At 46.2% G+C, this 18,175-nt stretch overlaps 1 protein-coding gene across 8 annotated transcripts in view; it reads left to right on the forward strand.

Annotated features, from left to right (window-relative positions):
- ILDR2 (immunoglobulin like domain containing receptor 2) overlaps positions 1–18,175 on the forward strand; it is a 39,413-nt gene that overhangs the window by 12,184 nt on the left and 9,054 nt on the right. For 5 of the 8 annotated variants that reach the window (XM_039555350.1, XM_039555363.1, XM_039555355.1 and 2 more), the window contains exons 4-6: positions 8,320–8,376; positions 13,015–13,161; positions 13,891–14,067. In XM_039555350.1, coding sequence (XP_039411284.1) covers positions 8,320–8,376; positions 13,015–13,161; positions 13,891–14,067 — 381 coding nt within the window. The remainder of the gene's footprint in view (positions 1–8,319; positions 8,377–13,014; positions 13,162–13,890; positions 14,068–18,175) is intronic. The other 3 variants (XM_039555381.1, XM_039555386.1, XM_039555394.1) reach the window with 1 other exon arrangement.

Genomic DNA, 18,175 nt, shown 5'->3' on the forward strand with positions numbered 1-18,175 from the left:
TCTCTCCCCCTTTCTGCCTTATTCTTTTCCTTCTGCTTTGCTGTTTTTTTTTCATTTTTGTTTATCTCTCCCCATTGATGGCTAAAGGATGAAGCAGCCAGTGATGAAAATATCATTTCTTAATATTCTGCATATGCTGAGATATTTTTTTGTTCCATCCCACTGCTTGGAGGGAGACACTAAATACAGATGTAGATTGTAGCAATTCCACCGTCCTAGGGGACACGTGGTAAAAGGGTTTTGTTTGTTGTTTTGCTGCTCTTTGGGTGGAACCCAGATTCCCTGTTAATAGAGGTTGGAGCAGCAGAGGGATAGTGTGCAAGAGATGCCACGATTCCCAGAGCACATTGCTGTTTGCTCCCTGCTGACAGTGGTCTCTCAGATACAATTCACATTGCTTCTTTTGGGGTTGCTGCATGCTTTAAGCATAAATTAGAGTTTTGAATAGAGCAGAGGTTCTACCCACTCACGTTATCATTGGGGTGACAGAGGAATCAGAACAGAAAAGGAAATAAGAAAATATCCTTTCTAGTGGTTTCATATTAATGCTGGAATGAAAGGGCAGTTTAATATCACATTGAAACCGTGAAAGGACTGAGAGACAAAAATGGTAGATACTGTACTAATAGCATCAATAAATTAATGGAGGTTTAGTTAGCTAAAAGTGGAGGGTCCTGCTTTTATACAATGAGTTGCACCACAAAAAAAATGGTCAAAAGGCACTTTATCATGACTTAGAGCAAAATCCAAAACCTGGGCAAGTTACAGTATTTCCTTTTTTCTTAGGAAAGCAATCACTGAGACTATCAGCGAACTGTTAAGTAGCCAGGGATCCTGGGTCATGATGGGATTGCATGTTGGGTTTTGTTACCTGGGTGTGTCATGTTGACACGCAGAGCTGCTGGGTAGCATCAGACCCCATGTGCTGTCCTCATGTCACTCTTATTTCAGAAAAGTATCTAAGCATTTATTTATATCCATTTGTCCTCAGCAAAGCTGATAGGATTTGTAAAGCATACCTGATGTTAAGCACGTGCTTATTATGTACTTTGCTGAAAAGACTGTCCAGTATCTTTTGCTTAGTCAGGGACTTTAACCCTCTCTAAGGGAATCAGTGGAGGTGAGGGAAGAGGGGTAGCAACCTCTGCCTCAGAAACACAGGAGATGGACTGGTAGTGAACCTCCTGAAGGGTAAGGAGAGAATTTAGATTAAAAAAATACTATTACACATTTATTCTATTTAAAAAAATATTCTTTAGTCCTTATTGCTCTCAACAACTGTCTGAAGGACGTTGGTAGCAAGGTGGGGGGTCATCCTCAAGCTGTGCTGGAGGGGAGTTCATGTTGGACATCAGAAGGAATTTCTTCCCAGAAGGGTTGGTTTAACATTGGAATGGGCTGCCCAGGGAGGTGTTGAAGTCCCTGTCCCTGAGGTGTTTAAGGACAGACTGGATGTGGCACTCAGTGCCATGGTCTGGTTGGCAAGGTGGTGTTTGGTCACAGGTTGGACGCAATGATCTCAGAGGTTTTTCCAACCTAAACGATTCTGTGATTCTGTGATACATGTGCATTTTTATGGCATCTGGAATCTCCAAACAGGATGTAGCGTGCTGGAAACTGTATGAACTCTGCTTCTGCTGCAGACTAGTCCAAAGCTTAGCAATTCCACAGCAGGAATCAAGTGACACTCCCTGCACTCATGTGTTTTATTAGAAGAGGAGAACCTTTGCTGACATTACAGCTGGGCTAATGAATCCATTTGCAACTTTATACATTTTATTTTTTAAACTTTTTAATGTGATTGAATCTAAAAGGCTGAATCCTAAATTGAAGGAAGTCTACGTTTCTGTCATAGTAGGTGGCAGCTAATGTCCTCCTTCTGGAAACGCAGACAGTGCTATTAATCATAATGTTATTTGTAGCCCCTGTGTATTGCTTTTTATATGAGAATGTCAATGGGCTTCAGTAAAGTAATTCATTGCAGTCCTTCTGAAGGGAGCTGCACGTGTACCAGTGCAGGGATGCAGCGTGCCTGGAGTAACCTTCAAACCAGAAGTACAGGGCAGCGTCAGCAGATACCCCATCCTAGCTTCACATCACCAGCTCACATCAGGAAGCAGTCCAGCTTCATTGCATGGCATTGGATACAACCCAATAAGCCTTCCCAAGAGCCAGAATTTACTAACCAGGTGCAGGGACCTATGGAAGCTGCTACACTGCTCCTTCCCAAGCTGGAATAGCTATGGAGCAGTGCCTGTACCTACAGCTCAGGACAGCTGAGACCTGGAACACATAGGTCTGTGCAAGCTCAGTGATGTTTGCATTCTTAGGTTTTACATAGCTTAGACATGCCTCACAAAACAGTTCCCAAGGATCTGTCAAGTTTCTGGAAGAGGTCAGAAAGTACTCCACTAATCCCAGTTGTTGGTTTGACACTTTGGTTAGTGATCCGTGTGCTTTGCTAGACAGCTATTGCCTGCTTTCTTTTCTATCCAATTCGGCAGCTAATATTACATAAACTGTGTATCAGTGAAATACTATTTTATAGTTAATCATAGAATCATTAAGGTTGGAGAAGACCTTCAAGATCATTGAGTTCAACCTTTGACTGAAGACCACCATCTCAACTAAACCATAGCACCAAGTGCCACATCCAGTTGTTTCTTGAAAGCTTCCAGGGATGATGACTCCACCACTTCCCTGGGCAGCCCATTCCAGTGCTTAACCACCCTTTCAGTGATGAAATTCTTCCTGATGTCCAACCTGAAACTGCCCCAGCACAGCTTGAGGCCATTTCCTCTCATCCTGTCACTTCTTCCCTGGGAGAAGAGGTTGACCCGTCTTTCTACACCCTTCTTTAAGGCTGTTGCAGAGAGTGGTGAGGTCCCCTCTGAGCCTCCTTTTCTCCAGGTTAAACACCCTCAGTCACTTCTCATCAGACTTGTGCTCTGGATCATTCCCCAGCTCTATTCCATTCTCTGGACTCACTCCAGCCCCTCAACATCTTTCTCAGAGTGAGGGGCCCAAACATAAACACAGGACTTGAGGGGCCTCGCCAGTGCTGAGTGCAGGGGGACAATCATTGCTCTGCTCCTGCTGGCCACACTATTCCTGCTCCAGGCCAGGATGCCATTGGCCTCCTTGGCCACCTGGGCACACCTGGCTCAAGTTCAGCGCTTTTGACCAGCACCCCCAGGTCCTTTTTCATCAGGCAGTTTTCCAGCCATTCTTCCCCAGCCTGTAGCACTGCCAGCTTCTCCAGGAAAATGCTGTGGGAGACACTCTCAAAGGCTTTATTAAGTCCAGGAAGACACATCCACAGTCTTTCCCTCATTCACTAGTTGGGTCACCTGGTTGTAAAGGAGATCAGCTTGGTCAAGCAGGACTTGGCTTTCCTAAACCCATGCTGGATCCTGCTGATCCTCTGGTTGTCCTGCATGTGCTGTGTGGTCGCACTCAAGATAATCTATTCCATAACCTTCCCAAGCACCAAGGTCAGTCTGACAGGCCTGAAGTTCCCCAAATGAATCTTTTAGAAACGGAAGCTTCTCCCATTGTTTTGCTTTAAATAACAACAATTAGCACTTGAGGTTTGTGTTAATTTCTCTCCAGAAATTAACATTGGCACTTAACATTGATAAACTCATATCTTTGGTAGTTTGTATTACCAGCCAGTATCCATACAGTCTAAATGCAGAATTTAAGAAGCCTAACACCCATAGTAAAAGTAGTAAAGGATGTAAAGTAAAGAATGTAGATACATGTACACACAGCATATTGTACAGTAATTAATGCACTAATACAGACATGTGTTGACTTTCAGGGAGGATGAATCTCCACTGGGACACGTGTGTATGGTGTGCAATGCTAATAAGGCAGTTCTTACTCAGCAAAGTGACTCAATAACTGGTATAAATATAGCCAGGTTTGGAGTCTCTTCTATGCCAGGAGAGACTGTATTATAAAATTTGACATGATTTTGGAGATTGAAAAGTTCTTGGCAAAATTTTCCCTTACACGATGTTGGTTTTAGGATTTTGCTCTGATTTGCTGAAAAGCTGCCAGTAGCATCTGAGCCAGTGCTCGGTCACAGGAGTTGGCAGAGTTGTGCTGGTGGCCTTGTGCTGGGGATGTGTTGGGCCAGATCTCAGCTGGGAAAATGTGAGCAACTCCACGGAGAGGGCTCGCCGACCTTGAGCTGTGACCAAAGGTGGGTAGTGCTAGCAGGTGAAGGAAGTGATTGGCACACTTCCTCTTAAAAATCCTGGGGAAGTGTTGATGCACAACCTCAGACCACTGTGCTGCCGCCTTTGTAACCTGCTTCCAGTCCCCTCGTCCTAGCCCAGCCTACTCCTGGTTATTTATTTCACACCGATTAGAAGTGCTACTTGTTGCCAAGGTTTTTTGCCCCTCTTTTCCTCCTTATTTGCCAGCGACAGCCACACGCTGGTCACAAAGGAGACTGGTGTGATTAAAAGACCTCGGTTACTGAGGTAGCCATGGCAACAGCCTCCTTGGAGGTCTTTGTTGCCTGCTAAAACTTTGATCTCCGAAAGGGGCTGCTGCTGTTTCTCCGTCCAATTGAAGAGAAGGATGGGAAGAAAGGATAAAGTTTACTCCGAGCAGAGGGAGCACGGAGGGAATCATTGCAGAGCCATGCTCCCCCAATAAATCTCACAGCAGCTGCCTTGGAAAAGTATCTGATTTACAAGGGCCACACTTCCTTTCCTATGCTTTCCAGCCTCTCCTCAGGGCAGTGTCCCTTGCCAGGGCCCTCTTGCTGTGGCATGGCTTGGCAAAGTTTTCCACCACTGAGAAGGAAATAATTCCCTCTGTAGTTGCTGTGTCCTGTGATCCCACCGCAGCAGGTCGGGCTGCGGAAGCAGCCTTCAAACAGGAAAACAGTTCAGCAGTTACTGCCATAGCTACCCAATATTTATCGCATTTATGCAATTGCCAGTATTTACCATGTTCCCACATTTACCCAATTGCCATGTTTCTGACTGCACCTGCGCCTACTTTATTCATGCCACCATTTCTTTTCAGCTGCACCACTTACCCTAATTATTTTTGTGTCTCTTCTCTGCAGACTCTCTGCTAATTGTGTGCTTGACTCCAGGTCTTCCCTGCTCCGCTGCTATTTGCTCACTGCTCTGTCGCCTGCCTGCCTCCTGTGTATTAACTCCTGTCCTCGCTCGCCTCTGCTGTGTGTCTGCACCTCTTGGAGCTGCTCTGCATTCCCTCAGCTTTTTCTCTCCCATTCCTCCTCCTGTGCTCTGCCAATGCAGATGGGGGGCTTGCGAGCTCCGTTGCATTTCAAGGCTCGCTGGGGCCTGGGGCATGTGAGGTGCCTGGTGAGAGGCCACTATGGGCAGGTAAAACCCTTCAGCAGCATGATGGGAATAGAGATGGCACATGTCCCAGATCCCTGCAGAATGAGGACAAGCTCCTAGCTCTGACATAGTCACCCGGGACAACCCTGGAAAACGGGGCCATTGTCTATTCCCTCTATCCCGTTGGTGGTGAGAGCTTGCACAGAGGACATGAAGCTCTTGTTGGGTGGGGGCACAGATCTGTGACTCAGCAGTGGTGCCCAGCCATGGCTTGGAGTGCCTGCAGCCCTTTCTCAGGTGGGCAGAGCTGCTGTGCAGAGGTGTTGTGGCCAGATGGTCTCTTGGCAGGATGTTTTACTGAATTGTTTCTTCCCCACCAACTGCTATCTAGCCCCAGCCTCCACTTTAAAATTTCCTTGAAAAGAACTGCGAGCCACCCTGTCCCTGTGCCCGCTGGCTGGCAGGACGGGGTTTTGCTCCACTTGTTGCTGGCAGCAGCTGCAGAGGGAGGAAAGGCAGAGGGAAGAAAGTCGCCTTCAATGAGGGACAGTGGCGGGAGCCTCCCGTTGCTGCGGCAACCGCGGGCAGCCTTAGCCTGTTGGATTCACTGAAGGAATGGTGTGGGGAAAGGTTATCAGGGGATTAATCCAGCCCAGGGTGGGGAGGGGCCCGAGCTGTGGAAAGCTGCTGGGGCCACAGCAGTCCAGGGGTGGGCATTGTGCTCGCTGGCTGTCAGCTGGGCTGGCAAGGCAGGCAGAGTTCAGGCTGAGCTGTGGTGGGATTTGCTGCTGCCTTGGGTCCTCCCAGGCTTTGTGCATCCCTGCTGGGGGCTCTGGGGCCTCCAGGGCTGTGTGAGTCCTGTTGGTAGGGCAGGGATGCAAATTCCCTAGGCAGATACTCTGACAAGCCAAGTGAGGCTGCATGAGCAGGGAACTACTGGCTGCTTGTGGATACCACAGAGGAGCTGCTTTGGTTGTCTTTGTTTTTACCAAGTTCTCAGGCACTGTTATATTAAGGGATGCTTTTTCCTTGTTGGACATGTGGTTCCTCTTGGAGATCAGAAGGTACCCAGCACTAGCAGGGTTCGAGGCTCTCCAGGTAGGTTCAAATAAAGTGGGCACCTATTTTGTCAGTGACCATTGGAGGAGTTTCTGCTGTTTAAAGGTGTCTGTTCCTTGCCTTTTTTACCACAAATAGAAGCCCTAAATTAGCTGTATCCCTCCAGCCATTTATCCAGTGGCATCTGCTCTCACAGTAGGGCTGCATGTGAGCTCCTGCAGAGGTAATAACGGCTGGGGGGTGAGCTACATGCTCATGTCTGCCCATATTCTGCATGCATGTGGTTCATGTGGGTGCTGTTCACACAGGCACACAGAGGACTGCGAAAGAATTGTGTGTTGTTTTATCAAAATAAGGAATATGTTTAATATGCACATGGAACATAACGTGCTGATTGTGAGCAGCTTGGACACTTGATCCTTCCAGGAAATGGACTGCAAAGAACATCACGGAACTCTTTGTAAATGTAGATGAAAATGTTGCAGCAGACTGGTGGCAAGAGTCTCCTCCCTCAAAATGGTAGATGGGGAGCAATTATGTGAAGCATCACCATGCTATCTTTTGCTAAGGATTCAGGACCACCTCATCAGGATGGGCGTTCCTGTGAGTACTAGTCAGCTTTGATGAGTTGCAACTGGCTGCAAAGCACTGCCTGCAGTCACAGTATATTCATTATGGCTCCAGCAGGCTTCCTTGTGGATTTTTGATCTCTACAGAGTCTCTGCTGAAGCACTGAGAAAAAACGGATGGTGGGAATTTGATTGTAATAAGCTTCAAGGATAGACTAGAGGCCAAGGAACTTGGGATCCACTTCATCACTGTGCCTGAGTGCTGTGTAGTGCAGGACCTGAAGGGCATGTGGGGAGGCTAAAGGTAGCTTTCTGCCACTTTTGCATTGGCTTACCCTTAGCTGCTCCTGTTGTGTGTCTCTCTTCAGAGTGCAGCTCTCCTACCATATGCATGTCTTTAAAAATCCCGGCATGATCCTGGGGCTCTATGGAAGAGTTCACAGCACAGCTGCACTTAGGGCTGTTCTGCCAATGCGCAGGTGTGTGTAAATTACAGCTGAGCCCTGTGCAGGATGTTTGCTGTGTACTGGAAATATCCCAGACATTCTGTGCCAAAGCAAACAGGCACCAAGCTGCCTTTGGGCTTGGAGTTTGTTTGTTTGTATTTGGTTGTAAATTATAAATTTCGAAGTTGACTTGCTTTTTTTTCTTTTTTTTCTTTTCTTTCCTTTTTCTTTTGCAAAGTGATCCCACGAATTTCTACACGAATCCTTCCCTGGTTGGTTTGCTTCACTTGAGAGTTGGCCTTCGTCACACAGTCTCACCAAGATGCTTGTGCATCTCCAAATAATTAGCATGTATGCACAGCATTGCTTTGAGGCTCCTTTCCTGGAGTTGTCTGTGCACTCACAGAGCCCCGCACAGAGAGCAGCATTCACGGGTTTTGGAAGCACGTGGCTGATTTATCAATAGCCTTGGGTTAAAGATGTTTCATATCTGTAGAAACTACATCAGTACGTTTCAAAAATAAGCTGTGTCCTTCTGTTTAAGGGCTGTTGTGCATTTCCAGGAGCTTTTGCATGTGTAGAGCATAACTCCAGAAAGATGTTACCATGTAACCATGCTAAAGGGACTCCTTTTACTTGTTGTTTTGTGCCTAGATTGGAGGAGCTCTGTTCCAGATTCTTTCCCTCCAGCTCTGCTGATAAAGATAAAACGCAAGGACACAGAAATGGCAGAAGTGCAGAGGCAGACACCAGGCATCGAGCAGGATGACATCTGTGGTTGATAGGAATTCACATAACGCAGAGTGCAAGTGGGCTGATGAGGAAGGGAACTAGAGGCTGAGGCAGGGGCTGGGGAGTGTGTTTTCCTTGCAGTAACCTCTCTCCTTCTTCTCCTCCTTCTGTCTTTTCTAGGCAGGACAGGGCTGCTTGCTGATCTCTTGCCCAGTTTTGCTGTGGAGATCATGCCAGGTATTCAGTCATTTCACCCTTCAATCATCCATTCCTCTGTCATCTTGTCTGTTTATCCTTCTGCAGCATCTTTGTGTGGTTTATGTTTCACCTGTATGTGTGTTTTATCTGAGAATTTAAAGAGAAAATCCTATCACTTAACTGGGAAAGTTCTGGGTTCGGATCTGAGAGAGCTGATGCTGGGCCATGCTGGGAGCCAGCACACAGAGATGGCTGATGTCATGCCAGGATCAGTGTGAGAGCAGAAATGCCAGAGCTGTTGTGGGCAGGTTTTCTATCAAGCTCTCTGGTCTCCCCCTGCTAGCACAGAGGAAGCTGTGCTGCAGCCTGTGAGACCTCACAGCCCTGCATGGTTCTGTGTGTCAGCTGCTCCTGTGCAGCCACTCAGCTCCCCAGACCTGGCCCGTGCTACTGCTACACCATCACCACAGATGGCAGCACAGGAGGTGCTAGGAATGGAGCATTGGCTAGCAACCCATCAGTGGCACAGCTCCTCTTGTGCTGCATGGCCAGGCCATGATCTTGGTAACACCAGGTGGCTGGGCCCGACGCGAGAGCTCTGGGCCCGACGTGAGAGCTCCGTGCCTGTGATAAATCCCTTGCTAGCCAAAACTAGTGAGAGCCACCAGTTCTGGCACTCCTTGCAGAGGAGACAGAGTGCAACAGATTGTTTTTGAAAGGGAAAAGCTGTGAGAATATTTAGCCCTCGAGTCATCTGATCATTCCCTGGTGGTGCCCGAGGAGCATTTCTTTCACACGTTCGTGCAAAAATGCAACTCCACATAAATGTGTGAAGCTATTTTCGAGCCTGTCCCAGAGATGCAAACGGAGAGAAGGCAGACACTCACCCACCTCCCGTGTAACCCAAAGCTCCCAAGAATTCCTGCATGGCAGGAGAGGGATTGGTCTTTTCAGCATAGATAACAGTTGATTCTCTATTGCCTAACACTTTTCCTCCCGTTATTTAGAATTTTACTGAACGGGTATAAAATTCTGGTGTGTTGGGCAGATAGCTTTCTGGTACCCTTACTGCATGGGTAGACAACAAGAAAGTGTAAGATGCAGCAGCAAACCACATTTCAGCTGTTGGTGTTGCCTGCTATCTGAGTAAACAAAGGCAGATACTTCTGCAAGCACACACCAATAGTTTCCAGACAGTGAGGACACAGAGCATGTCAGCTTTCTCATCATTTGGATCTCAGCATTACACAGTTGTATCAGGAGTTGGTTGAATCCTAGTTGTGTGCATAAAGGAAGAACCAGCAGGCTCTTTTTGCTGTTTCCTTACCCTCATCAGAGAAGGAAATGGTCTGACTTCCTCTGAAGTAAAATTCTGACTCACAGGTCCTTGTGGCTGGGACACTGATTTCAAGCATCCACTTTAGATGCCGAGTGAGTATCCTGCAATGTGCAATGTACACGCTAACCTGACCCCCTTTTGTAGTCCTAGAATATTTTCAGGAAGACCACAGATACACTAATAATAGACTTGCTGTCTGCTTTTTCCTCTACCAGGCTTTTATCCTTTATGGAGTGGTTGTGAACTGTTCACTAACAGCTCTGGAGATCTGACATCTGAGTTTCATCAGATAGCTGTGGCTGGCCACTTGTGTCCCGCAGTACTGTTTCACCTCCTTCTCTGTGTCCATGATGGTCGTAGAAAACAAGATGAGAACACAACAAAAGAAAAGCCACTAAGCTGTTGCTTAGATTGGCATAGATTAGGAAGTGCAGGACTGGAACGGATAGTCTGGCTCCCTGTCTTGCATTCTATCCCCAGCACCATGTAATTTCATCCTTTCTGAAAGTTTAGCAAGTTTAGGAGTAATCTGGGTTTTGCCTTTCCCGTTGGATCACTTTCTTTGATGGGTTTCTTTTAGCTTCCCTCTACATCACTGATCATCTATTTCTGTCCATTTATGTAAGATCTTTAACTGCCATACCTGCTTTTCCTCCTGCATTTATCCTCCTACCATATTTACAGGCAGAAGCTACATCTGCCCTCAACCTTCTGTTTAACAGAGTAACTTCAAGCTCCCCTGCTGCCAGGCAGGCTCCAGAGTCCCTTCATCCCTCAAATCCCTCCTTTCCATGGGCTCTGACCTAAATTCATCTTTTCTGCTGCAAAGATGGCCAGAGCTTAAACATCAGTAACTTCATCTGGAGTTACCGGGAGAGGAGTGTCGGGCTCCCGTCCCCCCGCCATGGCGCAGCCCCGGGCGAGGGGCCGTGAGGGCGGCACGGGGTTTCCCCAGCCCCTGCTCAGCCTCGCTCCCATTGGCTGCTCTGTGCTCCCTGCGCGGGAAGGACCCTCGGGCCGGGACTGGGAGAGTTCCTGGGCAGAGCCCCGGCCGCGGCTGGGGAAATGAGCAGCTCTCCAACACCTACCAACAGTCCCTCCCTAGAGATTGCCTTCCCACCGGACTCCTGGTTTGGTATAGGCGTGTTACAGTATCCCTGCTGTAACAAAGGAGGCCTTATGTGATGGCATTGATATTTCCTTAATGCTACTGGAAATTCTTCCCGTATTTGACCTAGGGTGACATTTGTCATTTTTGGTGGCTGTATTACATGAGTGGTGACAGTAATCCTTTGTATACTGGATCATTTCTCTTGTTCTTTTCAACCAGTGAAGTCTTGTTCGGAACAGAAATTGTTCTTCGTCTTTGAACCTGTGACTCTGAAAGTGTTGCTGCATACCTTGAAATTCAGGAGAATGCTGCATTTCACATTTCCTACCGTAGGCCTTTCTGTAACATGTCCCAGCCTTTAGTGACAATGCATCCCTACTGCTTACTGTCATGATCTATTAACACATTCTTATTTTCTGTGTCAAGATAATTAATGAAATTATTAAGCAAAACAGCTGCTAGAAGCAGAACTTGAGGGACTGTGTCAGCAATCTCTCACCTCTTGCTTTCCCGTTCATGAATGCTTCCCTTCTGCCATTTCCTTACTTATTACCTGAATTTTTCTCAGCATACAGTAAATTCAACCCCAAAAAATTATTCCACAGGGACCAAAATTAACTGCAAATTTAAGTGAAAGTCATCTGTGTCAGCCAAAAAATAAATAAAGAACTAAAAAAAAAAAAAAAAAAAATTCACACTTCTGAAGTGTTCTGATTTGTAGATGCCAGATCTTCGACTGATATTTTTTAAAGGAAATTTTAAATTCTAGATTTAAAATGTCATTTTAAAAAAGGGGAATTGTTTGTAAAAGAGTTAAGGAGAATTCCAACAAAGTAAAGAATCATACTTTTGTTCAAACAAAATGCTGTGGGTGGATCAAAAATGACACTTCTTATTTTTGTGTTGTATTAAGAACGACGAAAAATTCCATTTTGAATGGTCCAAGGGAAACATTTTTCCTTCACTTTTTAACTTAGCAATACAGGTGAGGGTGCTGCACTGTTTTTCCAGTGTGATTCTTCATGCACATTGCAATCCTTGTATCAATACCTCTTCATGTCAAATAATAATGTGCCAGGAGACTCTTTAGTGAACTCTGGACTTCTCTTTGGAAATAGTGGTCTGCTGCTTTTTTTCCTCTGGGATGGGGATAAACCCTTTCCCACTGCAAAGCAGCCCCACCACATCTTTATTTGCTTTTTTGCCATTTTTCCAGGGTGGTTGAGTAACCACCTGGGTACACCTGAAGTCTTTACCCACCAGCAGTCTTGCTTCAAGATAGGTTGGTGCATTTCTCTGACATAAAACCAACCCCAGGCCTCCTGTATGTTCAGAGTCTTGCAATTTCTTGGTCCAGATGTGTTCACAGATCATCCCCTTAGTCTGTGGAATTCCTATGTGGCAGTAGGTGCTGCCCTGGCACAGGCTGAGCCCTGCTCCCACCACCCCTTCTCCCACCAGATTTTCCAGTAGCAAAGTTTGAGCAAAGCTTTTCTCCCTCCCCTTCTCCTTCAAGCCCCATCCTGGTTTTTGTGAGCCAGCTCTTGCATGCTTTCATTTGTAGGGTGTTTTTCAGCCGCTCCCTTTTGGGGCCTGGCACACATCATCTGAGGCTTCAATGGGGGAGAAAAAAAGTGGTTGTTAGGTTTCCTGGCTGGCTGTGGTGCCTGAATAGGGTGTTCGTTCGGCACATTCACAAGAATAATTGCATGCGTAGGCCTCGCTGGGAAGGGGCAGGCCTGGCTCGTTTACTGGGCTATTTATAGCCTGCTTTTCACCATCGTATGTCCCATTAAAACCAGAGTGTGGGTAGGGAACAAACACATAAGCAGGGCACGAACATGGCCAAGAAGAATGAGTCTTTGATGAGGTCCAAATGCTAATGGAGCACGTCCTGCAGCATTGGCACAGGTCTGCTGTGGGGTGAAGGGTTTCTGGCCGGGGAACCAGAGCTCCTGCCTCTGTGCTGCTCGCCTCTCAGCCAGCCAGAGATGCTGCCAGAAGGGACCACATTCGTGTAGCTCATTTCTCACTGTCGTCTGCCATTTCTGCTTCGACACAAGAGGAGGAGTAGACCTAGTCCTGGTCCCATGGGGAGTCGGTCCACTTCTGTTATTCACCTGTGTGTTTTGTCCTTGTGCTCTCCGCTGGGAGGATGTTGCTGACGTTCCCTTCCACAGCAGTGTGCAGTCCTGTAAGTATCTCCCTTTCTCCCCTTTTTTTCCAGAGTGGGTCTTTGTGGGCCTGGTGATCCTGGGGGCGTTCCTGTTCTTCCTCCTGGTGGGGATCTGCTGGTGCCAGTGCTGCCCACACAGCTGCTGCTGTTACGTCCGCTGCCCCTGCTGTCCTGAGTCCTGCTGCTGTCCCCGGGCACGTGAGTGACCCTCTCCAAGCCTGGTGCAAATCTTCTGCCCTACTACTTCTGCTCCCTGGCAGAACAGGAGGAGAATCTGCTAATATTGCTTCCTTTGCCCTGAGCACTTTGCTTGGCTAAAGAACTGGTTCTTAGGGAGTGAAGCATCTGACCTATTACTCAATGGTTGAATGCTCAAAGTTAATTACAAATGTAATTCCCCAAGCCCTCCCTGCCTTGGCAGCTGTGCCTGCTTCTCCAAAGTGTCATGCTCCCGTTCCAAAGTTGTTGTTGTGTCAGTGAATGTTGTGGGTCAGAGCTAAGAGCATCCTGGGAGGTTTCTTCCTGGCATTGCAAATCAGCTGTCTTCTACAACAGTGCAAAATCCTTGCAACCCAGCAGGTTCCTGGTCAGGCTCAGTCAGATCTGTCAAGTTCCATGAGCCTCATCCTGCTGCTTGAGTCATCAGTTATTTTTAAAGCTGAACTGCCACTAGATCATGGCAGCAGTAGTGCTGGCTGTAACACTCTGAGTGTCTTTCTGGGCATCTCACAGTGCTGTGTGCATTTTTTAAACTCCCCTCAGTGCCCTTTAAGGCTTAGAGAAATTCAGGTTGGTCCTTGTTAATTCATTTGTCTGGTTGTCTCCTGTGGAGTTGCCACCAGTATTGGTGCAGGTTTCATCCATGTGTCCAGTGACTCTGTGGGGGGCTGGTGTGTGATGCTAACTCTTGTTCTTTTTCTTTTTCAGTGTATGTAGCAGGCAAAGCAGCAAAAGCTGGGTACCCTCCTGCAGTCTCTGCCATGCCAGGTCCATACTACATCCCCAGTGTTCCTGTAGCTGGTGTCCCATCTCCTGCTGTGCTGATGGATAAGTCACACCCCCCTCCCTTAGCCCCAAGTGAGGCCAGCGCAGGAAGCCAAAATGGTAATTTGCAGTGCCAGGCACAACATTCAGTCTTCTTACTGGGAGTAGGGCTGGGAAGGGGAGAAACAATTGTCACTGATCTAGTGGTGTGAAGAGAAGAAACACAGGGAAACTGCATTTTAATCCTGTCTCTGACAATGACATTTGCATTAGGGCCACATGGTCTAACTTTTCTAGGGCCATCAACACAGAGTCAGTTTGTGGGTGCCTAATTAGGTCAGCAGGGAATGGGAGGCCCAGTTCCTCTACAGGACCCCTCTCATTACTGCTGCAGATGTTCACTTGCAGAGGACAAAAGGACAAAGATGATTTCAGGGGAGCAGAGGCAGGAGCCATTTTCCCCTTAGAGCTGATGCCTTGCAAGCTGCTTTCTCTTTGTAAACTGTCCTTCCAAGCCTCTGTAGGGCGCTGCTTGGCCTCTGGCAGCAGTTTTTGCTGCAGCATGTTTTACTGTTGCCATGGCATTTTGGGCAAAGTAACCTATTCCCTTGATATTTCTGCCCAAGAGCATTTGGGGCTGGACCCCGTCCTCTACTTTACAGAAGTCAGTAGGTCACTTTTTTGTTCAGCCTTTGCATTTGTGAAATGTGAGTGATGAAAGGCTTCTGACTAGAAAGGAGTTGTGGATCAGTGTCAGACCTAGAGTGTCAGTGAGATGCCTCTTGTCTTGGTGAGGGTCACTTCTGCTGCCTCAAAGGAAGCTGCCATCAAGGAAAAAGGGGGCAGTTATTTAGCCACATGCATTTCAGGATCAGAGCGGCTGTCTAAATTCAAACATTATGCAGCAGAAATGACTCTCACCAATGTAGAGTCATCACTGACCCAGCTACTTGTCTGATTTCAAAGCACCACACTAAGTATCAGTTGTTAAGTTAACTCACAACAGACAGTGTGTTGATAAAACACATCTAAAAGACAAGATTAAGTAGCATAATTAATGAAGCTTCTGGAACAACCCTACACATGCTTCCGCTGCCCCAGTCAGTATATTAACCTTTCTGGAATTACAAAAGGTATTTTCTTTTCAACAATCGTACTTTTTTTTGGCCACTGGAATCAAAACAGAGCTCTGGAATGGAGCATTTTGAAATAGGAAATAAATCAATCACTGATCCGACGCAGAACGTATCCAATTCAAAAACCTTTGTCAGAAAATGATGAATGACACCCCAGTGCTTAAAGTTCTTTCTCCTGTGAAAAATGTCACTGCACATAGAGTGTGGTATTGGTTGTGGGAACTCCAGGGATTTTTTAAGAGTCAGATCACAGCTCCCAGTCTTGTCTCTGCTAGCAGAGCACAAGTGCAGAATAAAAACCAGTGGATACGTTTGGTAACCAAATGGAATGGCTCTTAGGATCCCATGATCCTTACACAGAAAGATGTATTTAATATGTGATGCATCCAAATCAGGTGTTTGGATTCAATCCCTCACCTCAGGACCTTACAGGAAGTAGTGCGTATGGCAAATAAAAACATTATCACAGAGTTCTAACCTTTGTGGCAAGACAACAGAGATTCTTCAGGTTTTTTTAAAATTAGTTAAACTTTTTTGCAATAATGTGGACAAACCCTTAGTCGGGATCATGAATGTGTTGTTCAAGGTACTCAAACTGTGGAGCTGAGGAAGAGTTATAGCCTGTACTCTGTTCTTTTAAGGTCCTTCACAATGCCAGAATATCCCCTAATGGCAGGCTGTAGAAGAGACAACATTGTGTGGCTTTTCCAAGCTAGTTATTTGCTTGTTGGCCAGGCAGCAAGCTAAACAAAACAGGTAATGGTTGAGTTTATAATAAAAGCCTTTCTCAGAAGGAGCAATAAAAAGCCTCTGTGTCCTCCACACAGCCAGTGTAGGTCTGATCTGAAACCTTCTATCTTTGTGGCTTCAACCTTTCTGTCAAGTCCATTTAAAAAAATGGGATCAGAAGTGCTGGGGAACAGAGACTGGAGAGTTCTGTAATTCTAGCTAAAAACTACAGCCTTTGCCCTAGATAGATTCTGTGCTTATAAATGACCCCTGTGAGGGGATCTAGTGAGCAAACTTGTGCATGAGGATATTTAGAAAATTTGTCTAGGCTTACATAAAAGCCATGTGGCAAAGCTCAGATTAAGCTTAGGAACTCTATATTAAATTTAGGACTGAATAGGGGAAAAAAAACCCCCATTTAGCTCTCTTATTTAGAAGAGTGTTGACAACACATAAGTTAGGATTTATTCTCTATTTTAAGTGCAGTGGTTGCCTAGAGGCTCTTGCATAGATCCCTTAAACCCTGCACACAGGGAAGCTTTTGGTCCTAGATCTTTAACATGGGAAGTGTATAAGGATGAGACATAATTTACTTCCTAAACATACTTGTCTGAAAAAAAGGTAGTGGTGTCCTTTCTGAGGAGGGAGACTGCTTACAGTTTTGGCTGACTTGGTTCCACCTACAGAAGAATAAAAATAGTGTCCAGTTAAATACAAATTAAACATTAGAAATTTATGAACTGTTCAGGAGAAGAAAATATGGTCTAACAGGGAAGAATGTTCCATTCCTTTTGACTTCAGTGAATGGTTCTGCACATGTGGGCAACATCTCTGCATCTTTATTTCTTTATAATTAAAATGGGCTTAAAATTATTCAGACCTGATTAAAGGATTATGGCAATTTACAGATGAAGAAGAATGTGAGGAGAAAGCTATAATATCTTTGGTTCTCAGATGAAGTAATAATGAAGCGATGTAGTAAGTTGAACATGTAGTATCATGAGAAGTATTTAATAAACAAACATAGAGACAAAACATGCTTCCTCTGTAATGGAAAATACTTTTTATGAGCTGTTCACAGTCATCTTTGCAGATTTAAATCCAAAATTAATTTCTAGATGGTTGCAGAATTAACCAAGAAATTAATTTGTCTTTTGATACACAGCTGCAATAGCAAGTTTAGTATGAAGCTAGCACGAAGCCTAGTTAATTCTCCATCAGTTCCAGGTGCTATAGATGTTGCCCAAATAGATGTTTGGCACAGCCTCAGTGTGAGCAGTGGCTCTGGGGAGACGGAGTCTGGAAGATGCCTGTTCAAGTTCCCCAAAGGTTATTAGTAGGTCAGAGTGGTTTGGTGGCCTGTGTATAAATGAGGTGGCAGCTTAGCTGAGCTCCTAATAGGCACATTAGAAGAAAGAATAGTGAGAGGCCTCTTTCCTGGCATGGTACCAGACAGAAGGGAGGTACCAGCTGTGATGGTGAGGTGGAGAACTAGCCTTGCTGCTCATGCAGTGCAGCCAGAGGCGTTGCTTCTGAGGCCAGTCAGGCCAGCCTCACTTGAGGAGACCTGCTGTGCTTCCACTTCGGGGGGCAGAGGCAGGATTCCTTGTGTTCCGTAAACCACTGTCTGCGTTTCCAGGCACTGTGCATTCACTCACGGGGATAATAAAGAACACACTGCTGTCAGCTGAGCTGTCTGGAGGCACGTTAAAAGAAGGGCCTTGATAGACCCCTACTGTGTTTTCGCATCCTATACCATTCCCAAGTGCAGACCCACAAGGTAGTATTTCAGGATGTAATCACTTATTTTACACACGCACAGTCCAAACCTACAGTAAAGCACTTTGCTTCTGAAGCAGTCTGTGGGGTTATGAGAGGAATCACTCTACCCATTTCTATGGCACAGGCACTCCTGAAGCAGAACATGGTTATTTCCTACTGTGCAGACACATGCACAGCAGTTTAGGACAGAAGGTGCCTAAGAATACCTCTGCCAAGTCCTTGCTCAGCCCACACAGCACATACTATGCGACGTACTACCAAAGCCATATGTTAATAGCTCGATGTGTTGCGGTGGTGAGGGATAAAACAGAAGGAACAGGTTGGCTCAAAACCACTGTCCAAGTATTTAAATTGTTCCCCAGCAGGAGCATTCATGCAACACTGCAGTATTCCCTCAAGGGAACGTGTTAACCCCATGCAAGGCGGACAGGTTCCATTTTGTAGTGCTAAGTGAATTGTCCATAGGATGGTTCTCTAATGAGGCTGAATTTGAGGGTTTTAGTCCGCTGTTGTACCTAGACCTGAATTTCTGTCCATCCTGAAATAGCTCCAGGCTGAGACCTTTCTTGAATAATCTGCTA

Source organism: Corvus cornix, chromosome 1, assembly GCF_000738735.6.
Source record: "Corvus cornix cornix isolate S_Up_H32 chromosome 1, ASM73873v5, whole genome shotgun sequence".
NCBI classification, from domain to species: Eukaryota; Metazoa; Chordata; class Aves; order Passeriformes; family Corvidae; genus Corvus; species Corvus cornix.